This window comes from Budorcas taxicolor, chromosome 24, assembly GCF_023091745.1.
Source record: "Budorcas taxicolor isolate Tak-1 chromosome 24, Takin1.1, whole genome shotgun sequence".
Taxonomy (NCBI): Eukaryota; Metazoa; Chordata; class Mammalia; order Artiodactyla; family Bovidae; genus Budorcas; species Budorcas taxicolor.
The window spans coordinates 41,676,163-41,691,961 of NC_068933.1; the positions used below are offsets into that span (position 1 = coordinate 41,676,163).

At 48.7% G+C, this 15,799-nt stretch overlaps 1 protein-coding gene across 1 annotated transcript in view; it reads right to left on the reverse strand.

Annotated features, from left to right (window-relative positions):
* Window positions 1–8,643: 8,643 nt before the first annotated feature.
* LOC128068253 (ubiquitin-conjugating enzyme E2 E2) overlaps window positions 8,644–15,799 on the reverse strand; it is a 356,270-nt gene continuing 349,114 nt past the window's right edge. The window contains exon 6 of the mRNA XM_052661375.1: window positions 8,644–8,999. Within this exon, the coding sequence (XP_052517335.1) occupies window positions 8,902–8,999 (98 nt within the window). The 3' untranslated portion in view covers window positions 8,644–8,901. The remainder of the gene's footprint in view (window positions 9,000–15,799) is intronic.

Genomic DNA, 15,799 nt, shown 5'->3' on the forward strand with positions numbered 1-15,799 from the left:
GTCACCTGGCTGTCCCCGTTCGGGGGACAGAACGTACCTGGTGTCGGGCAACTGGTTCCTGGCGGGATGCACTTGGCCTTTTATCTCTGTGGGTCCTGCATCTGGACATGGTTTAGGGATGGGACACAGGCAGACGGTGCACGATTTCAACTTAAGATACACAGTTTGTTGCACCCGCGGGGCTTCCACGCACCCATCCTCGGGGGGAAGGTGGAGAATACACAGTTTGTTGCGCCCGTGGGGCGTCCATGCACCCATCCTCGGCGGGAAGGTGGAGAATACACAGTTTGTTGCGCCCACGGGGCGTCCACGCACCGATCCTTGTTGGGAAGGTGGAGATGCGGAGCTGTTGTTTCCAAGAGATGCTGGGTTACAGACGTCAAGGTCGTCAGGAAGCACATGAGATGAGCGAGGGGATCCTCCCAGGAGGGAGAAGGCGAGATGACAGGGTGGGAAACATCGGGGCGCGGACACGTTTGGAGGGTGAACCCAGAGGGAAGGGAGCTTTGGGAGCGGGGTTACAGCATGGGGGGCTCTGAGGGTGTGAGGGGGGCTGCCAGGAGATGCTGTCAGCTCTGGGGTCAGCAGGTGTGCCTGAGGGAGTGGGTTCAGGAAGGCGGCAGAGAGGGAGCCAGATTGTCTGAGTGAGCGTGGGAGAGAGAGAGGGACACACACACACTATACTCCTCCTGCTCCCCTCTGCCCTGGTTCGGGCCTGCGCGGCTTCAGGAGGCTGGACGGGCCAGGTCTTTACTCTGAAGCCTGGCATTTCTGCTAAGAGTGCCAGTGCCGCCTGATGAGGGCAACTTAACGGAATCCAGAGCAGAGGAAAAGGAGGGTAACGTTTTAATTTCATCCAGCCTGACACACAACGGGCCGTGAGGGGTGCACCCGCGATTCTGAACCGTGAACGTGTTGACATGGTATTTCATGGAATAGAGACATTTTCTGGCCAAATTGGCCACAAAGTGAATAAACGTTTTTTTCTACTGAATTCAGCTAGAAAATGATTAGAAATCGTTCCATGGGGATGGGGGGAGGGTGGCGGGAGGCAAGAAAATAACAAGCAGAAACCAGCCGCAGGATGGCAGAGAAGGGCTGCAGAGCTGCTGACAGCCAGCTCCAGGGTGGGGTCTGTGCCCAACCCTGTGGCTGGCTGGGGGGCTGGGGACCCTGGGACTGGCTGCTGGTTAGGTCTGTGGCTGGGGGACCAGCTGGCTGGCCTGGTGTCTGGCTGGGTGGCTGGCTTGGTGGTTGACCAGGTGGCTGGTTTGGTGGTTGACCAGGTGTCTGGCCTGGTGTCTGGCTGAGTAGCTGGTTTGGTGTCTGGCTGGGTGACTGGTTTGGTGTCTGATTGGGCAGTTGGCCTGGTGTCTGGCTGGGTAGCTGGTTTGGCATCTGGCTGGGTGGCTGGCCTGCTGGTTGACCAGGTGGCTGGTTTGGTGGCTCCCTGGGTGCCTGACCAGGTGGCTGTCTGGCTCCATGCCCTCCAGACGGACTGGAGGGTCCCCCTCACTTCCTCCTGCTTTGTCCCTCTTGCTTTCCTCCCGAGGCTCTCTCAGACCCAGTGGAGCCACATATAATATTTTGCTTGGCCTGAAGTCCATTGAACACAAGTTTTCAGGGTTCTGGTTGTGTAAACGGTAATTTTTTCCTTCTCCGACTGGGAAGTCCGCAGTGAGGGCCACCACGTTTCCCTGGGCTGGGAGGTCATGCCCCTCGGGTTTCCACGCCTGGTTTTCACAGCCACACAGACCTGGGCTTGAGACCCAGCCCTGCTGCTGAGCAGTCACAGGAGTCTGGATCTACTGGAATCTTTGGTCAGTTTCACATCTATGTGATGAGAATAATACACATCTTGGGAGATTATAGCAATGACTGAGTGAGATTATACATCACATAGCTATATTTACAGTGTTTTCCACACCCTGTGCTAAAGGAGGGGTCGTCACTGAGATGATAATGACAACGATGAGGATGAGACATCACCCTTTTTATCCGTCAAACAGAATTAAAATGAGTTTGTGAAGAAGAAACAGAAGCCTAAATGTTCCGCTGCAGAAACCTACGCTTGTTGTCCAAAGGCACACAATTTTCACAGCCTTCTAGAATCTCAAGCCTTTCACAGCTACTACTTCTAAAAGAATTTTACCCCCAATCAGAAGGCCAAGATTTTTTTTGTCATCTACAGATAAGAAATGCTACCATATGCTTGGTAACTCCCACTTCAGCAAGTAGGCTGGGCTCCACAGCTGCCTGAATTCTCTGGTTGGGCTCAATGGCTGCTACGTTCAGTAGCAGCCACAAAGAAGAATTGGAGAAGGCAATGGCAACCCACTCCAGTACTCTCGCCTGGCAAATCTCATGGACGGAGGAGCCTGGTAGGCTGCAGTCCATGGGGTCGCTAAGAGTCGGACAGGACTGAGCAACTTCACTTTCACTCTTCACTTTCATGCATTGGAGAAGGCAATGGCAACCCACTCCAGTGTTCTTGCCTGGAGAATCCCAGGGACGGGGGAGCCTGGTGGGCTGCTGTCTCTGGGGTAGCACAGAGTTGGACACGACTGAAGCGACTTAGCAGCGGCAGCAGCATAAAGAAGAACAAAATAACGCCACCGGCAGCAACATGGATGGACCTCAAGATAATCATCTTCAGTGGAGTCAGAGAACGACAGACATCAGATGATGTCACTTATATGTGGAATCTAAAAAAATGGTACAAACGAACTTACTTACAGAACAGAAAGAGGCTCACAGATGTAGAAAACAAGCCTCCAGTAACCAAGTGGGGGATGGCGGAGGGGGATCGGCACAGACATTACTGCATGTAAAGCAGATGACTAGCGAGGCCCTACTGCACAGGGAACTCTCCTCACTCCTCTGCAGTGACCTGCATGGGGAAAGCATCTAAGAAAGAACGGCTGCACGCGCTTGTGTAACCGACTCACTGTGCTGTGTACCTGAAACTAACTCAGCATCTGAAACCAACCACACTCCAATAAAATGTTTTTAAAAATCCACTCAAGAGAAAAAAACATAGGAAAAAAGACAGGAGGTCACATTATCTCCTCCGTTCTCCTGTGTGGGCCCCTATATGAGAGATCTTTTAAAATTCAGGAATTTCCCTTTTAAAAAATCCTATTGAAAGGCGTATTATGTTTCAGACTACTCATCAGGAGTAAGCCTCCTCGTAGGAAGGCAAACGCACCTGAAGCCAGGTTTGAAGACGTAAGGAAGGGTCACAGTTGGCGTCAATTACTCATTTGTTTCCAGAGCAGGGACTGAGTGAAGGTGGGACTGAGTGAAGGTGGCGGATGTGAAAGATGGAGAGTGGGATATGCAGGAACGCTGCAAGCCATGGAGGGCACATCTTCTTTCAAAGCTTTAACTGGAGGATGATGACTTCACAATACTGTGCTGGTTTCTGCCACACATCAGACATGACCCAGCCACAGGCCTGCGTGTCCCCTCCCTCTCGAACCCCCTTCCACTCCCCCCACCCTGCTGCGCTGTCACAGAGCGCGATTTGAGCTCCCTGCCTCGTGCCGCAGACTCCCCCTGGCTGCCTCCTTTACATCTGGCACGGCATACATTCCAACGCTATGCTCTCAAATCATCCCCCCTCCTCTTCCCCCACTGTGTCCCCGTCTGTTCTTTATGGCCGTGTCTTCTTCGTTGCCCTGCAGATAGGATCGTCAGTACTCTCTAGATTTCATATATATGCATTAATATTTGTTTTTCTCTTTCTCACTTCATTTTGTACGATAGGCTCCAGGTTCATCCATCTCATTAGAACCAACTCAAACATGTTCCTTTCTTTATAGCTGAGTAATATCCCATCACGTATATGTACCACAGCTTCTTTATTCATTCATCTGTCGGTGGGTATCTAGGTTGCTTCTATCGAGGGCACATTTTTTCTAACAGGATCTCTGTACATTGAGTAAAACGTGGCTTCCTCAAATAGAATATTTCTGTGGAAGCAACCAGTCCTGTGTGATATGTAAGACTTTATGCTTAAATTCAGTCCCGGCACAAAAGCTCCTGTGCGTCCCAGACCAAGGGCGTCCCTGAGACATGGGGCTTTCTGTTTTAAAGGGGAAGTCCTGCCAATCTGGGGTAAGCATGCCACCCTAATGCTCCTCGTCAGTGCTCCTGGTGAAATGTGAGTGTGAGAGAGGAGATGGAAGGTCCCAGGCCCAGGGGACCGGGAGCTCCCCCGGGAGAGCCTGGATGTGGGAGCTGCTGGCTACCACGGGAGGGCCTCGGATGCCAGCCTCAACTCCCAGATCCTATGCAGCCGAAGTGCTCAGCCTGCGGCAGACATCCTCTGAGGACGATGATGGGGTGCCAGGCGTGCCTGTGTGGGGTGACTGTGCCACCGACCTGCGACCTGACAGAGGGGACGTGTTTACATGTGTAGGTCAGAATCCTCTCATAGGGCTATTTTGTACAATTTCAACTGCTTTCTGTATTAATTATAAACATATTTCTTTTTAAAAAAAGTGCATAAAGTATGGGCTGCTGTTACTGCTTCATTGATAGTTTAAGCAAAACCCAGTTGATTTACACCGTTGTGTGAGTTTCTGCTGTGGTGTAGTGGCGGTGTAGCCACTCAGTCGTGTCCAGCTCTTGCGACCCCAGGGACTGCAGCCCTCCAGACTCCTCTGTCTATGGGATTTCCCAGCCAAGAATACTGGAGTGGGTTGCCATTTTCCTTCTCCAGGGGATCTTCCCAATCCAAGGACTGAACCTGCATCTCCTCCATTGTGGGCTACCTCCCACATTGCAAGCAGATTCTTTGCTGCCGAGCCACCGGTAAAGCCCAATTTCTGCTGTACAGCAAAGTAATTCAGTTCCACACATGTATACATTCTTTTTAAAATGTTCTTTTCCGTTATGGTTTGTCACGGGATGTTGACTGTAGTTCTCTGCGGCACGCAGTAGGGCCTTCTTGTCCCTCCATGCTATACTTATAGCTTGTGTCTGCCAACCCCAAGCTCCTCCCCACGCCTCCTTCAACCCCTTTCCCCTTGGCAGCCGCGAGTCTGTTTTCTATGAACGTATCACTTTTTAAAGCACAAAGCGTAGAGACATTAAAAACTGCCCTGCCTGGTAACATGAGCAGTGTTTTCACTGCAGGGCTGAGATGCAGAGAAACTGGAGGCTGTTTCAAGCGGCGTCTCCCCAGCGCTGGGCGTTCATGAAGCAGTCCCTCTAAGACTGGAAGTGCGCTTTGATTTCTCATCTCACATCAGGTCCACACCTCCTTCAACAACTCCCCCTACTTCCTGAAGATGGCACCCCACCGCCCCCAACCGTGCAGACTGTAAGACTGAATGCGGCCAGTTATCTCTCCCGTATGACTCCGTCGTTAGACCAGAGGTGTGTCGGGCTTGGTGGTCGACAGGAGGGGCTCCGCTGTCAAGCCTGGGTGGGAATCTCCCTGTGGTACTTTGTTAGCTGTGCGACGTGGGGCCACGGTCTGACTCTGTTTGGGCTGTCGCACAAGCCACAGGCCAGGTGGCTTATACGCACCAGAAATGCACTGCTCACAGTTCTGGAGGCTGGAGGTCTGAGACCAGTGCTAACAGGGGTTGGGTTCCAGGGGAGGCCCTCTTCCCGGCTGCAGACTGCAGCATCTCACTGTGTCCTCACGTGATGGAATGGGGTTTGGGAGCTGTCTGCGGTCTCTTTTATAAGAGCACTAATCCCAATCACAAGGGCCCCACCCTTTGGACCTAATCTCCTCTTGAAAATCCCACCTCGTAATACCATCGCCTTGGGGCTTAGGATTTCAACTCATGAATTTTGGGGGTTACAAATGTTCAGATTATGATAGCCACCTGCACCCTACAAAGCTGGGCTGAGGTTTTATTAGGTAACATATGGCCTGGCATATAGTACATTCTGAATAAATACTTCCTTTCTCCCCAATTCCCAAATCAGTATTCTAGGATAAGCTTCTAGGCCTACACTCTCATCACAAGAAGACAAGGTTGACTGCTGCACTTGTTATCTCCAATTCCTGTAGATTCTTGTAGAAGAACAAACGAGCAATGCTTCATTTATTTTCAATTTTAGGATAAATTAAGGCCACAGCCTTCTGAATGATTTAAGATCAATAAATATCATTTCAAACCACTTTCTCAATGACCAATGGTCCTGCCTCAGTCAAGGATCTGCCAACATTTTATTTGACAAAGCAAAAAAATATGACAATCAGCAATAACTGGTTTGGAAAGTTAAACAATATTAGGGCACAAACTCATTATTATCTCCATAATTACTAGCAAAACTACTTAACTTTCTATTAAACTACTCCCAAATCTTATTTTACAAACAGTACTGAAAACTTATTAAAATTGTATTGCCTGCTGTGATTACAGATTTCAAGTAAAATTACCATGTTATCTGAAATCTAGACTTAACAGGCTCAACTAAGAGTCTCTTGGTCTCTCTGGAGTTTGTCCAGCTTTCAGAGTTTGAAGGGAAGGTACATTTGTTTGTCATTAAGTACTTAAAGTTCATAACACTGAGGAAAGGAGTTTTATAAACCCTTCATATCAAATTGACATAATACCTGAAAATGCCTCATGGGATAGCAAACATGGATTTGTGATTGATAGGATTTCCTACTAGAACTGTTGTAGTCTCTGTCTCCTAAAAAATACATATTTTAAAATGGTCTAAAGTACAGACAGATGGGAGATGCAGATGTAGAATACTGGAGAGACCATCAGAATGTGTACTCCATGCAGCTGATGCTTTAACAGAAGAAAGGCAAACCCAACTTAAATATTGTCTATAAAAGTCACTGTTAACATCATGAGACTGGTTTAAACAGTTAAAAGGAACAAAAAATCAGTTCAATAAAATTTCATGTGAAAGTGAATTTAATGCTTTTAGGGTTGAGTTTTTTCACCTACAGTATTAAAGTCAACATAAAAACCGTACGGTGAGAAAGACTGCAGGCAATAAAACAGTCTGGGTAATTTTTTGAAATGTCTTGTATTATATTAATTAAGTTTGTATTATTTTAAAGAGAGAAGTGTTAAACACACAGTTATCTGATTCTTTTCACACCGTCTATGGTGGTCTGTAACAAGCAGGGACAGGCCACAACTTGTGGGCCAAATCTGGCTACCAACTGCTCTGGTCAATAAAGCTTTATTGGAACACAGCCGTGCCCATTCATACACACTGTCTGTGGTTATGCTCGCTAGAGTTGAAAAGTTGCAACAGAAACCGTATGGTGTTCTGTAAGCTGAAAACTGTATTTAAATAAAATGGGTGGTAAAATGGTTATTCAAAAAAATCCTTAAGTACACTGATTTCAAAGTCTCAGTTACAGTATTTAAACATTATTTTCTCTAGGATTTCTTTCCAACTGCTAAAAAATAAAGTACACCTTCTAAATCAGATATTTAAAATGTTTCTGATAAAGTTATTAAAATTGAAGTTCAGAAATATTAATATTTAGAGGTAAATAACTTACACTTGTAAATCCTACTGTTTAGTAGTAACGAGGTTCCTTAAACGAGACTGAGCTGTAAGGTGGGCTTGTAACTATAATTAGCTGAAGCAGGAGTTTCCAACAGGCCTTGTCAACACAAAGAAACCTGAATATTAATAAGCACGGCAGTGTGGTTTTCAAGCCACACCGCACACAAGTTTCCTCTGCCTCCTGTAGGTGCAAACTTAAGAAAGCCTGAAGGTCAAAGCCAGACAGACAAACCATGTCTCTGAACGTGCTGACCACGACTGGTACAAGCTGAGTTTGCTTCTTCCGCTAAAACTATGGAGGAAAAACAAACTCCAAACCAAGGGCAATCACTGTAACCATCTTAAGACGAAAAAGAAGAGAGAAATAAAGTCGAAAGTGGTTTAACCCCATGATCAGCGCAGACCTCAGTTTCACTAGAAGCCCATTTTTGGAGTCACATATTCGATCTGTTTCATCAAGAAGAAGGTGGTAGCAGAAAAGATGTCCATGCGGAAGTGACGTCCAGCCAGTACGCAAAACAAGAGTGATCTGAGACAGCCATAAAATCGTCAGGCCACGGACAGCTGGGGAACCTCCACAGCTAGCAACTCAACTGCAAAGGGACCTCCCAGGCTTGAGATGAAAAAACACACTCGAACCTGTAATTGAATTACACAAGCCTCACTGCACGGAGCGCTTTGTGGGTCACCAGGATACAAAGCAAATGCTGGGTTATCAGAAGTGCATTTATCAGCCACAGTGATTTATTGAGTGCTTTAATAATACAAGTGTACATCAACTGATCCACAGTCAAAAGTGGCAGGTCCCTAAGAAAATTTACAAGCACTTGAAGTAAATCAAAATACATATTATTTTGTTCAATCCAGCAGCCTTCGGTGTGGGGACAGAAGGCTAGTGATAAACAGAGTCTTCAGTAATGCACAGTGATTGTGATTGAAGCGTTTGTACAAAATCTGGTTCCCAGTAGCATGCACCCACCGATAAAGACTTCAGTACAAAAAAATTAATCCTAAGTGCTACATGGAAGTAGAAACAAGATAGAATTCTGAATTCGTGTCTTCCCAAGATCACAGAAAAGGAAGAAGGATCAAAATAAAATGGACAATAAGGAACAAAACCACACAGGAATACGAAGCTTGGTAAGAAAGCTCTTATTATTACAGATCCGACATTGTTTGCACTGAAAACCAAAGTTCCCATCCACGTGGAGGGGGGGATTAAAAAAAAAAAAGACCAGATCTTTCAAGTTAATGGAAATTAAAAAGGGAATAAAACAGGAAGGGGTGGGGAGCAAAGGAACAGGGGTGGGGCTGGATGACGCTCCATCGCAAGACGGTTCCAAAGGTAGCAGGCGGCGGGCAGCGCGGGCGCCCCGCGCGGAGCTGCCGCCGGCGCTATGTCGCGTACCGCTTGGTCCACTGCCTGGCCATCCGGTCGTGCTCCGCCCTGTTGGTCATGTACTGTGTGGCGATGCTGCCGACCAGCGGGTCAGCTGCAAAGGAAGCAGAGGCAGGTCAGTCGGGGGACGCGGGGTGCGGGGCGCGGGCGGAAAGGCCGGAGGCCGCGTCCTGCCCCGAGCAGGGCCGCCCGCCCGGGACCGCATCGCCGCAGCCCCGCCGGTCGTCACGGTCCGGACAAGGCTCCCCAGCCCCAGCAGGCAGACACCTGCCGCCGTCCCCCCTGGTGGTCAGGGAGCGTTTCCTTCCCCGAGAAGACGCGAGTGGGCGGAGCCTGGTCTCCACCCTGGTTACTGCTGGGGGCACAGCGCCTCTGTATTTGGGAATTACCAAGCCGGGTGTGTGGGTGGGTGTGTGTGTCGGTGTGTGTGTGAGTCGCTCAGCGTGTCCCACTCTGCAACCTCATGGACTGTAACCCACCAGGCTCCTCTGTCCATGGGATCCTCCAGACAAGAACACTGAAGTGGGTTGCCATTTCCTCCTCCAGCGGATCTTCCTGACCCAGGGATCGGACCTGCGTCTCCTGCGTGGGCAGGTGGATTCTTTAAGGCCTGAGCCACCAGGGAAGCCTTTATCAAAGTCATAGGGGTCTCTGTTACAAGAGTAGCAAGGGACGTTACTCACAGCTGACACTCACTGACTTAAATTAACCATGGCCTCAGACTTGAACATGCTGGAGCTGCCCCGGGAGGAAACTCAGCCTAAGGAGGGGGGCACCCCGCCTGGAGCAGGAGCCCCCCTCTCCCTGCAGGCTCCTGGGACACTCCTCCACCCAGACAGGATCCAGGGCTACTGAAGACCATTGAGAGCAACTGAAGAAACGCCCTTTAGGTTCTGGAGATCCCGGAAGGCACTGGTTTCCCGCCACTCTCTCACTTCCCTTCGAGTTTTAGTTCCTGTACCTTTGGCGTTGAGAATTTGTGTATCAGAGCAAGTGGATAAGCAAGAACCAAAAGAGAAAGGGGGGAAAAAATGAGCAAAAGTTGGTAATAAATACAAAAAAAACACCCAAAGAAGATGGCAGTGCGCCGGCAGTCTGATAACCTCGTAACCTGAGGAAAATCCTGAGGAAGACTTTCAATGTCACAGCTTCTCAATAATCAGAGTGTAGCGGAAGCACCGCCTTTTCAGAATCCGCGGAGGCTGACGATAACAGCATCTGAAAGTCCTCCCAACAAACCCCTGCTGTTTAAAAAATTTTGTTACAGTTCTACCATTACTAATACACCATTTTTAGGGGGTTGTTTTTTCCTTGGGGCCTCACCTAGCGAGTTGTGGGGTGTTAGTTCCCCCACCAGGGACTGAACCCGCGTCCCCTGCAGCAGAAGCACAGTCCTAACCACTGGGCCGCCAGGGCAGTCCCAAGACTGCTGAAGCTTTCACGAACTTCCCTTAAGCTTTCTTGGGTTTGCGCTGAGCTTGTTAAGTTTCTCACATTCACTCGTATCACGAACCATTAACAGATGACCAGTCACGGGTCTGTTACAAACGTCTGCCTCTCCGCCTGCTCTTTGTGACTTGACTTTCACCTGCCCAAAGGCTGAAACTCGTCACCTCAACCAACCCAGCCAGGGTTCAAAATGACTCAGACCAGCAGTACAAATGTAGACACAAAATATCTGGGATTGGTAAGATATCTTCTTAAAAAATGCTGTCTTTCAGTTCAGACTCAAGTAATGACTTTATATTAGAGTCTACAAAGGGCCAAAGAGAGGTGTGAGTCTCATTTCTGTACCTTTGAAACAAACCATCTAGTTTCAGTTTAGGGAAGGCAAAGAACTTGGGCACCCTGGACGGAGCTTAGGTCTGCATCAGTCAAGCCGGCTGTTTGGTTAAATACACCCAGTGTGAGAGACATGTGCTAAAGGGCCATCTGAGCTTCCTAACTTAACCGGTCAAGGTAAAGTCAGAAGGTTTAAGTCAGAAGAATGAGCAGTGATATTAACGTTCTAATGCAAATGTACCTCATGGAGGGTGGGCTAATGGGGAACAAGAGTCTGCTGTTCCTCCGCAAAGGGAGAGGGAGACAGGTGAAGGACAGGAACAGGAAGCTCGGGGGTGGGGAAAAGCACTCAGACTATTTCAGCAGGGGCAGAGGAGGAAGAAACCTCACTCACGCACACTGTGCAGACTTCTTCAGACTTCTTTTTGTATTATGCTTAAGTAATTAGCAGTAAATTCCTTTCAGAGTTCACCTTTTCAAGTTCAGTTTTTAAAAGAGCAATATTTTTCCATCTGCAAAATTATACATGCTAAATATGAAAACAATAATTTACAAAGCCACCTCACACAATACATAAGACAGAAAGTTGTAAGTGAAAACTGGCTGCAAATTCAATGAAAGAAGTACTGTTAACACGCTGACTTACATCTCTCCAGACTTCTCTTCTAAACATACAAGGGGAGAAAATAAAAAGGTCAGTCTGCTTTCGCAACGTTTAAAAGAACTCATTATATGGTGGGTAACTTTGTTCGCGAATTGCATCCTACCTCACCATTTTTATTTTTTCAAATTCAAGCGTGACTGACATGTCAGTATTACTATGTTAGGTTCAGGTGTACAACATAGTAATTTAATATTTGTATAGATTATACTCCATACAAAGTCATTATATTCCCTGTGCATCATCTTATTTTTTATTTAATTTTTGTAAAATTTTAAAAGGCATTAATTAATCAATTCCTTTATTTTCGGCTTCGCTGGGTCCTCACTGCTGTGTGTGGACTTGCTCTAGTTGCAGAGGGCAGCAGCGTGCAGGCTTCTCCCTGCGGTGGCGCCTCTTGCTGCCGAGCACAGGTTCCAGCACTGGGCTCAGTAGTTGCGGCCCCCAGGCTCTGGAGCACAGGCTCAGGGGTTGTGGTGCACGGGCTTAGCTGCTCAGCAGCAAGTGGAATCCACCCAGACCAGGGATAGAACCTGTGTCGTTTCCTCTACTGGCAGGCTGATTCTTAACCATTGAGCCACTAGGGAAGTCCACAACATTTAAAATATTAATCTGAATTAATAATCAATTTCCTGTTTAGAGATATATGGGTTCTTTGCACTTTTTTTTTTTGCGTAATAAATGATGCTGTAAAGAATATTGTTGTGTGCATCTTTGTAAATTTATGCAAATCTTAAAAGTATTAATGAAGGAATAAAAGTATAAAATGAAAATTTAAAATCATGTGTTATCAAATAGTTCAATGCTAAAATATTTTGCTGAACAGAAGACAGTTAAGACTACAAGTAACCAAACGAAACTAGGCAATAAACGTGACTACTGCAGTGGATTTGGAGGAATAAGATCCTCCTTCTACAATATATTTATAGTCATGACCTGAAGGAAGATCGACTCTTGCTGTAGGGTTTCATGTTTCACAGACGGAGCTACACCAGGGACGAAATAACCCTCTCCAAACATAAATTACTCAGCCTTATTTCTCCATCAATTCCTTTTTACAACGCAGAGCTTCCCCGTCATTTTGGCTTCCAGACTAACTGCTTGCCCAAGTCTCGATCAGTCTCCGAGAGGATCAGCGGTCAGTCTTCCCCTTTACTAAAGAAACCTACAAAGCTCACCCGTGAATGAGAAAGTGAGGTTCAAGCCTCCTACACTGCCTGCTCTCTTTCATCCACTATTTGTCTGAGTTTCTGAGAAGAGGAGCTTGTTCACACTTGGCTCGGCTCACAGCATAGGATGAGGTGATGGTACGCACTGATTCTCCTAGCTGGCAGTGTGGCGTGTATGAGCGGTCCCGTACAGGATTCACGGTGTGGTCAGCGGAAAAGCACGCGGTGGGAGCAGGGAATGCTTACCCCCATCGACCGGATCCCTAAACTGCGTCACCTCATCTGTGTGTAAAAGTCACGCCATCGCTTTTTTTGCGGGCACAGTGCAAGCAATGAAACAGTAGCCTGGTGGAGGCGTAAGTCAGCAAATCCCTCGTGATGGGAGTCCCCCTTCTTTTTGCTTCTCCTCTACTTCCTGGGCTCACCTCTGCGTCCCCACAGAGGCAGGCGCAGAGGGTGGCTCAGTGAAAGCTGGGGGCATGTAAGGGGGCTGAGCGCGCCAACCCAGCTCCTTTTGGGGACTGCGTGAGGCGCTCCTGCGATTCTGGAAGGGAGAGGCTCAGGGAAGCCCTGGGACCCTGTCTGAAGGCCCCGTCTGCGAGGAACCCCAGACCGGGAGGCTTCACAGCCCGTCCAGGAGAGCAGGGAGATCGGGGTGCTGCCTGGAGGAGGCGGCCTCCCGCTGGCTCGGCGGACTGAACCCGCTTACCAACTCGGGGGACGTGGCTTGACTCCTGGGGCTGGGAAGGTCGAACATGCCCTGAACAACGAAGCCCGTGGGCCACAACCGCCGGGCCCCCGAGCTGCCACTGCTGAAGTGCGCGCCCAGAACCCTGGGCCACGGCCAGAGGGGCCACTGAGGGTGCGCCCCGCGCAGCGCCGCTAGTCCCTGCACTCGCCGCAGCTAGAGAACCCCCGCAACAGCCGTGAAGAGCAGCACCGGAAATAAATGTATACACATGTGGGAGACCGGAGGGCGAGGAGTGGCAGCCGGGCGGCCGGCTGAGCTGCAGAGGGGTCCTACCGGCAAGGCCCCAAGTCATTCTCTCCTGGATGGTGGGTGGTATAGGAGAAACCACGGGAAAAAGTCTTTTTTGACTTTCTTTCCTTAAGAAAACATGTATGTCCTAAAAGAAGCAAAGAAAAGCAACCCAGGATAAGGGAAAAGGGGGTGGGCTCTGGGTCCAGGCCGCCTGCCTCTGTATCTGGGTTCCACCCATAAAGGCGCCAGGTCAGTTAAGGGACTTGGTGCCTTGGTTTCCTCAACTGCAAGATGAAGGCAATGGCAGGAGCTGCCCCATAAGAAGGCAATGGACTGAATTATTGTCAGGCACATACAAAATTTCTCCTATTGTTTTCAAAATGCAGACAGCAAATGAATATTCGTGTGCATCTTTTAAAAAATAAATAGGATTACCTTCTTGAAGACACTCTTCAGATAAAATCCAAAGTCCTTGGCATGTAATTACTGTTGTTGTTTTACTCACTAAGTCGTGTCCAACTCCCTTGCGACCATGGATCATAGCCCACCAGGCTCCTCTGTCCATGGGATTTCATGTAATTATTAGAGAAATGCCAATCAAAACTACAGAGAGGTACCACCTCACACCAGCCAGAATAGCCACCGTTGAAAAAACCTACAAACAATACATGCTGGAGTGGTCCAGTGTTAGGAGTCGACGCTTTCACTGAGCATGGGTCTGGGTCCAATCCCTGGTGGGAGAACTAAGGTCCCACATTCAACACAGCGCGGTGTGGCAAAAATGCACGTGCTGGAGAGGGAGTGGAGAAAAGGGAGCCCCCCTACACTGCTGGTGGGAATGTAAATGGTGTGGAGGTTCCTCAAAAAACTAAAAATAGAGCTACCACGTGATCCAGCAGTCTCACTCCTGGGACTCTGTCTGGACAAAACTGTAATTCAGAAAGATCCATGCACCCCAATGTTTACAGCAGCAATACTCAGAAAACTCAGGACATGGAAACAACCCAGATGCCCACTGAATAAAGCAGCTATGGCACATATATATGGCGGGATACAACTTAGTCGTGCAAAAGAATGAAATTTTGCAATCTGCAGCAACATGATGGGCATGGACGGGACTATGTTTAGTGAAATAAGTCAGAGAGAGACAAGTACTGCGTGATATCCCTTACACATGGAATCTGAAATATGACACCATGAACTTAAGGACAAAACAGACTCACAGACATTGAGAACAGCACTGTGGTTGCCCAGGGGGAGGGGGAGGCGGAGGGATGCGGTGGGAGGCTGGGGTCCGCAGATGCAAAGTCCTGCAGAGAGAATGGACACAGAACCAGGTCCTGCTATTCTGCACAGGGAGCTACATTCCATGTCCTGTGCTAAACCACAAAGGAGAAGACGAGAAAGACCGTGCACGTGTAACTGACTCACGGCTACACTGCAGACATTAACAGAGCGCTGCAAGTCAACTACACTTCAATAAGACAAATTAAACAGAAACCAAACCAAAACCAGCAAGGCCCTTAGCACGGCTCCTGAGAACATCACAATCCAGACCGAATCTTCCCGGCCCCCCCATCCCATGCTTTAACCCGCAATCAGCGGACTCGCAGCTTCTCCAATAGGCCCCGCTCGCTCACGGCTCTCTGCACCTTTGCTTCTCTGACTTCCTCTGCCTGGCGGGCTTCTGTGAACGTCCCAAATTTTAGCTCAGACAGAGCCTGCTCAGGGATGTGTCTAGGGGCTTCATAGCAGGCTTCTGTGCCCCATTTCTGTTTGGTCTGTCCATACCTCTATCACTGCACTGAGAATACTACCTTCCAGGTGCTTATTTAGCAAAGATTCACAATTCCCACTGAAAGATTCACAATTCCCACTGGAGGGCAACCCACACATTTGCTCCAGACAACTGTCACTGCTGAGGCCCTACTATGTTCCAGGTCCTAGGGAGGTATGCTAAGCAGACTGCTGCCCTCGTGGGACCCTGCCCCGTTGCTCTGTCGCCACTTCCCGCTTGTTAACACCGTGTTTCTGCGAGGACGTATGAATGGATAGAAGACAAGGAAGGAACACACAAAAATAACAGCCAGAAAGAGCAGTCAGTCCGCGAGGCAGGCGTCCCCTCTGTCGCACTAGCCTCATATGCTGGTTCATCACAGAACGTTCTTCTCCACACATGATCGGCAAGCCAGGAGAGGGGCCCTGGAGGACAGCCCAGCGGCCTTCCTTTCATCCTTCTCCGGGCTGTTGTGGTTCTGGCATGCAGTCATTTAGTGTCCCCGGGCTGGGTCTTCATCGCT